The 6,110-nt window shown below is 40.1% G+C and overlaps 1 protein-coding gene across 1 annotated transcript; it reads right to left on the reverse strand.

Moving 5' to 3' along the window:
• Positions 1-1,200: 1,200 nt before the first annotated feature.
• On the reverse strand, positions 1,201-5,337 carry FAM237A (family with sequence similarity 237 member A; the record flags this gene model as incomplete). The annotated part of the gene is made up of 2 exons (XM_084264566.1): positions 1,201-1,343; positions 4,929-5,337. 2 exons carry the CDS (start codon positions 5,335-5,337, stop codon positions 1,201-1,203), a joined length of 552 nt encoding a protein of 183 aa, XP_084120692.1.
• Positions 5,338-6,110: the final 773 nt, after the last annotated feature.

Raw genomic sequence — 6,110 nt, forward strand, 5'->3', positions numbered from 1 at the left:
TGTCTCCTTCACTTCAGCAGTTTCCAAATGTTCTCCATAGTATGACCTATGTTAGAGATCCATCTGTTTTCTCAGGTGTTTTTCCACATACCTTTTCTGCCCATTTCCTCAAGGGCCAAATGATGCCTGTTAATGAAGAAGCTCGCTGAAGCAGAGAAGTACCATAGAACCACAGAATATTTTGTTCAGGACCAGTAACCATTTTAAGATTTCATTTACACATTTTGCTACTTGAACCTATTTCAGCAAAGATTTTTCTTTGGGCATTTGAAGAAAATAAAAATAAAAAGTAGCCAAAGATTGCCATGTGCTCAAGGAGAAAGCCGTTGAATGAGAACCAAACGTAGTTGCCCTGAAAAGCTGAATTTCATGGTTGCATTCAGCCAACCAGATGACTGAAATATTTCATCAAAATGTCAAATGTTACCTGCCCAAAGTTATGTTGCACTGGTTTACCCTCATATTGCCTATTAGAACAGTCAGAGAAAACTGATTTGTCTACAGAGAACTTGCAAAGCGAAAAAGAAGCAAATTAAAGTTATATATGAGAATTCTTTTGATTAAACACTTCAAGTGAGAATGTGGCATTTTTTAATAACTAGATATTAAGGGAAGATACCATGAAAGCAAACAGAGAAGGTAATAAAACCTGTTAACCCTTTTACTTTTGCTGGAAAACTGAAAATGTTTTTAAGGTATTTTTGATATAAAAATATGCACTACTTTTGATGTCTTTCAGCAGCTGTTGCTTTGTAGAGCGTACACCATGCACACAATACACATCACCATCTCAACTCTATCCTATCTTGGAGCAAGTGGAGGTTTTTGGCAGCTTCCTGCTCAGCTTGTCTGTGTCTTCTTGAAAGATCAGTTGTTTCCTGTTTCAGCACCCAAAAGACAATAGTTTGAATAGGTCACATGCATTATAAAAAAATCTGATATACGCATAGATTAATGTAGGCAACTGCTTATAAATCATGCAGTTTATTAAGGAGACTGAATTCATAGATAATTAAAAAACCCCACAAGTCCAAGTTAATCAGATACAGTATTCATAGTTATAGGCCTTCTGTGTAAATTAACACCAATGAGGATTTAAATGCAAAAATTAAAGAGAAGTAGTTAAAAAAAAAAATCTATAAATCAAGATCTTGGACTAGATGTGTCATTTCTAAAGGGTCCCTTCCAACCAGGACAATTCTATGGTTTCCTCTTTTTCTCAAGCTCTCCAATGATTTTTCCAAGTAACGTAGATCTACTCTTATGCATGTGGATACTTGTTAAATCTTCAAATGAGCCTTTCTTCTTCAGACCTTGCAACCTCTGAATATGAGAAAACAGCCCTGAAAAGTGAATTGAAAATGCATATAAGTAATTGATTTCCAAACAGCAATAAGCGGCTGAACACTTAGTTTCCACTATCTATACCTCCTGCATCTTTAGCTGCTATTCATCCCCATTTTATCAGCATTGCTCCCTACATTTGCAAGCTGCCTTTTGATGACAAACTACTCTGATCTTTTCCCCCCAAATGGGCTTTTCCCTTCAATTTTCCTATATAACTCTCGCACTTGTGATTAGCAGAGTTGAAGCACTTGAGTCTGCTCAGTCTTACTGACTCACCAGCTTGTCATCAACCTCCTTGCATGGTGGAGATGATCTCACACCGTTAAGTAGCACATTTGTTATTTCCTTGAGGAACTACAGGGCATTTTGTTGCAATGATCTCCAAAATCCCACAGATTTAGACACATTTGAAAAAGTAACTAGTTAAGACAGTATCTGTTTATTTACCAAACCTCAAATACAAAGCGTGGCAACCTTTGTCCTACTACCCTCCTTGGCACCAGTTGGGCCAGGAGCAAGGGCTCATCTGAGCTTAGGTACCTGCAGCTGTGAAGGAGGTTTGTACAGCTGTGGCCACTTAGTACTGAGGCAGCCTGGGGGGCTGCTGGGTGTGGAGAAAAGAGGCTCTTGTGTGTGTTTTCTTCAAATGTTAATATGTGGCAGCTGGAGGAGTGTCTGCTGTGAGTATAGAAGGTGTTTTTTTTTTATGGTTCTTAAGTCTTACCTTGTTTTGTTGAGAGTTGTTACAAGTGTAAGGTATCTAACTTCAGTGTTATAACGTATTGGAAATGTTTTTATGTGCCTTGCTTTTTCAGTGTTTGGCTTTTGTTAAGGGAAAGGAATGAGCTACCTAAAGATACCTTGGCAAAGTAACTGTAAAGGGCTTTTCCAACTTGTCTCAGTTTAAAGCTGGTTGATGCTTCTCTTTGGAATATCTATGGAGGTTGTGATGCTCCTGGATAAAGTAATATGTTAGTTGTATGGAGACAGTTTGTCAGTTAGCTCATATATAGCTGTTCGGGTTTTGCTCTGTTTTCCATGGATGGTGTAGACTTTAGAGAGTATTATCAGACTTGTTAGTAACTATAGTTGTGAGCCTGGCAGGACTAGATTGGTTTGGAAAATGTGTTTTAAAACTGAGTCTAAGTTTTGCTCAGTACTAGCGAGAAGCTTTATCAAGGGCTTCACTAGTTTTTATGGCTTAGAGAACTCTTTTGGGTTGCTTTTTCTTGCTCAAATTCTGACACCATATTTTCACAATGGCTTTATGGAATTTATCCTTTAGTTATGAAATCTGACAGTATATTATTAACAACATCAGTGTCTCTGTGCTAAGTTCAGATCTTGCTCTTCCAATTCAGTAATGTGTTTTTACTTCTAAATCAAGCCTGCTGAAAGCTATTCATCCCTGCTCATGTACACGTGAAGTAGGCAAGGTGATTCCAAAGCTGTTAGTGCTTCTCTTGGAGATTAAAAAAAAAAAGGCTTGTACCTATCTTTATGCATAAGAAATGGTATTTCTATTTCTCCTAATTTGCTAGGATGTGATTTCTATCTGCAGTTACTAATAATTGGTTTCTGCTGTTGCTATTGAAATGAGGCTGTAGGGTTAAAAAGATTAAACCCCTGGCTTTGTTAAGAAACTGTGAGACTTGGATAAGAGGCTAGATAAGGCCTCCCAAAATAAAAGTTTGGCTGCCACTTCTGTAAGCTGCCTGCTACTGACTGATGTTGATTGTACAGAGAAACCAGATTAACTGATTACAGTTCACAAAACAAAGAGTAGAGCAAGGGAGAAAGCCTTGTTTTTCTTAAAGTGTGAGTATTTAGTAGTGTCTTTAAAATCGCTCTGTACAGAGGTAAAGTCAGTATTAACCATGAGACCCATAATCTGATTCTTCAAAGTACATCAGAGTGTTTCTCAATCTTGACTGGAACAAAACCTCTTTGTTTAGGAAAATCACAGTGTGATAACAACATAAAGACCCAGATGTAAACAAAAGGAAAAGCTATAACTGGGGAGGGATTTAGATAGTGGCAATACTGAAAACAAAAATTTATCTGATGCTTTATCCTGGTGGATATTTTGGCTTTTGATAGTACTGCTGCTTCATGTGTCTAAAGCTGCTTTCCAGTTGCACCCAAAAGAGCATCAGTCTGGTCAGGACTGAGTAACAGGTTGCTACCTGCCATCAGCATATCTCAACACAGCAATATTTCAGAGCTATGTGACAGCTCGGCCTTTGCAGAGCAGGATAGGATCCACTTCTTGCTTTTAAAATGCAGGTAGGAGTTGCTAGTCTCAGAGTTTGGATGCTGGCCCTGCGTATAAGGAGTTATTCAGTCTTGGTTCAAAAAACTTCTCCTAGCTTAATGGCCAAGACATTCCCTGTAGGTAATGGGTGTGAGGACCTCTCTGTTCTTTCTGTCTCAAATTCTGTATTTCAATACACAAAACACTTTAAGGCTTGTAGGCTAGACTGTCCAGTGATACAGTGTCCCTGGAGTGGAAGAATCCTGGGCTCAAATCCCTCTTATAGAGTCACTCCAATGGATAACTGCCCAGAGAGGTTCTTCATTATTCCCCCGAAACATGTTAACTAAGACACTGATCTAGGAGGTGGAGATAGAGGTCTGAATCCATTCAAGTGGAAAGGCAGTTCTGCCTTCTCCCTGTGAGCCTTATGTGCAATGTTGTTGGTGACAGCAGCAGCTCTTCTACCCTTCCATCAAACTATAGCATCCTTTCTGACAATGGGTGTTCTCAAAAGAAGGATGCATCTATTGATAGCAGGATGAGAGCTAAAGCCTTGGAAGGGATGAGACTTACACAAAGCTATGTTGTATAGTCCTGCTGGGAATGAGAAAGCTAAGTCACATGCTACCTTTTGCAGATCCTGCTGAGAGGTGCAAATGATCACCTCACTGCATGTGGAGATGCTTCAAGCTTGGAGATTCTGCTCTGGGGCTGGAAACCCCGAGGCTAGGAATTGCAGGGTTAGGGTTAGGGTTAGTGTTCTTTCTCCTAAAGCTGTAGCTGAAAGATGGCATGAATTGGAATTCTAGGTCTGTTATGTGCTGGGCAAAGTTACCAGTATGGAAATAAGTAGTACCCAGTGTTTGACTATTATATATAAGTAAACATCCTTACTCTTCTGCTGAAAGACTGCTGCTCTCCTAAGAGGCACCAGTTTTATGTGCTCTTGGGGTTGTGCCCTAGGAATTCAGAACTAGCTGGTCTATGGTACAGTTGCAGTAAAGATGTTGGTGAAGAATATCTTTGTATGCTCAGATACTGAGCTGCCTTCATTGTTTGGATCCTAGGCTTCGCTTTCTGTGTCTGCTCCCCCCTCCCCCCCAACAAAACTTAAAAGCTGTCATTAAGAATGCAGGTTATTTGGAGGTCAATTTTTTACTGAAATCAGTTTGAACATAAATGACCCCACTGGTTTGGGGCAGGGGAGGTTGTGCAGCATTGTCTTGTTTCTGTGCTATTGCCACATGAGGTAAGCCTGTATGTCTCTTCTTTCCTACTACACTATAGTTATTCCCCATCAGATATGTATTAAAGCAGTAGTAACCTTGGTTTCTCCCTGTGAACTGAGAATGTAGAGTAGAGATCTTCTGTTCAACTTCTGCTAGCTGCCGTTTCCCTAGGCCATGGGTTCTGGAGAGCACACAGTCCACATAGATATCCCAGAAGAGCTGAGCCAGGTCCCAGAACAGAGCCCCATGCTTCAAGTTCTCTGATGATTTCAGGAAGATCATGAAGTCCCAAAAACCACTGACAGAGTCAGAAATGCGAGGCTTCCTCATCTCCAATAGAACAGCTGAGGAGGATTCCCAACACTGGGGGTCTGCTCGCCCAAGAGCTAGTGGATCAATCTGGCTATGGCAGAGGAAAGGTGCCATGCAGAATGCTCCCATGATTAGCAAAGACCAGGTGAGTCTCATGTTGCAGATGATTCTTCCTCTGCTCCCAAGGTCCATCGTGTCACTGAAATGTAACAAAACTAAAAGAAGCTGAAAAACTTATCACTGTTAGAGGCAGGAATAAAGCCCTGGTACCTTACGTGATATGGAAGGCACTTCAGATGTTGATAATTGTTTCTCTGCTCTTTAAAAATTGTGTATGTTTTTTTTGTATGTATGAATATATATGCTACTAGAGTTGCATTACTCTGTGCAGCAGAGTAATGTGTTGTTTAATAATCTTCAAATCTGTAAGATTAACTTTCTTATCTAGAACTTATTCATATTGAAAGGTTTTGGCCTTTCTTGATTTACATTTCCCTAACCTTTTCCAGTAGAAATCTGCTATTTTTTATAGAGAATTTAAGCCTTTAGGGAGTCTTGCTTTACACAAAAACTTACTAGCCCTTTAAATAGCCTACAGACTTGCAGGGATCTGTGGAGAGGAGGTGGAAAACTTTGTTGAAAGTGTGCTCTAATGAATTAATGTTAGGTTGCAAAATCATCCATTGAACAGGAGTGTTTTACCTGCTAAAATGCACAACAGTTCTGAAAACAGGTTATAGCAAAGCCACAGCATAGCAGCTGTATTGCACAGCATGTATGCATGCATGTAGAATCATAGAATGGTTTCAGTTGGAAAGGACCTTCAAAGGATGTCTAGTCCAACCTCCTTCAGTGAGCAGGTACATCTTCAACTAGATCAGGTTTGTCAGAGCCCCATCCAACCTGACCCTGAATGTTCCCAGGGACGAGGCATCCACCACCTCCCAGGGCAGCCTGTTCCAATG

Source organism: Gallinula chloropus (assembly GCF_964237585.1).
Source record: "Gallinula chloropus genome assembly, chromosome: 5".
Taxonomy (NCBI): domain Eukaryota; kingdom Metazoa; phylum Chordata; class Aves; order Gruiformes; family Rallidae; genus Gallinula; species Gallinula chloropus.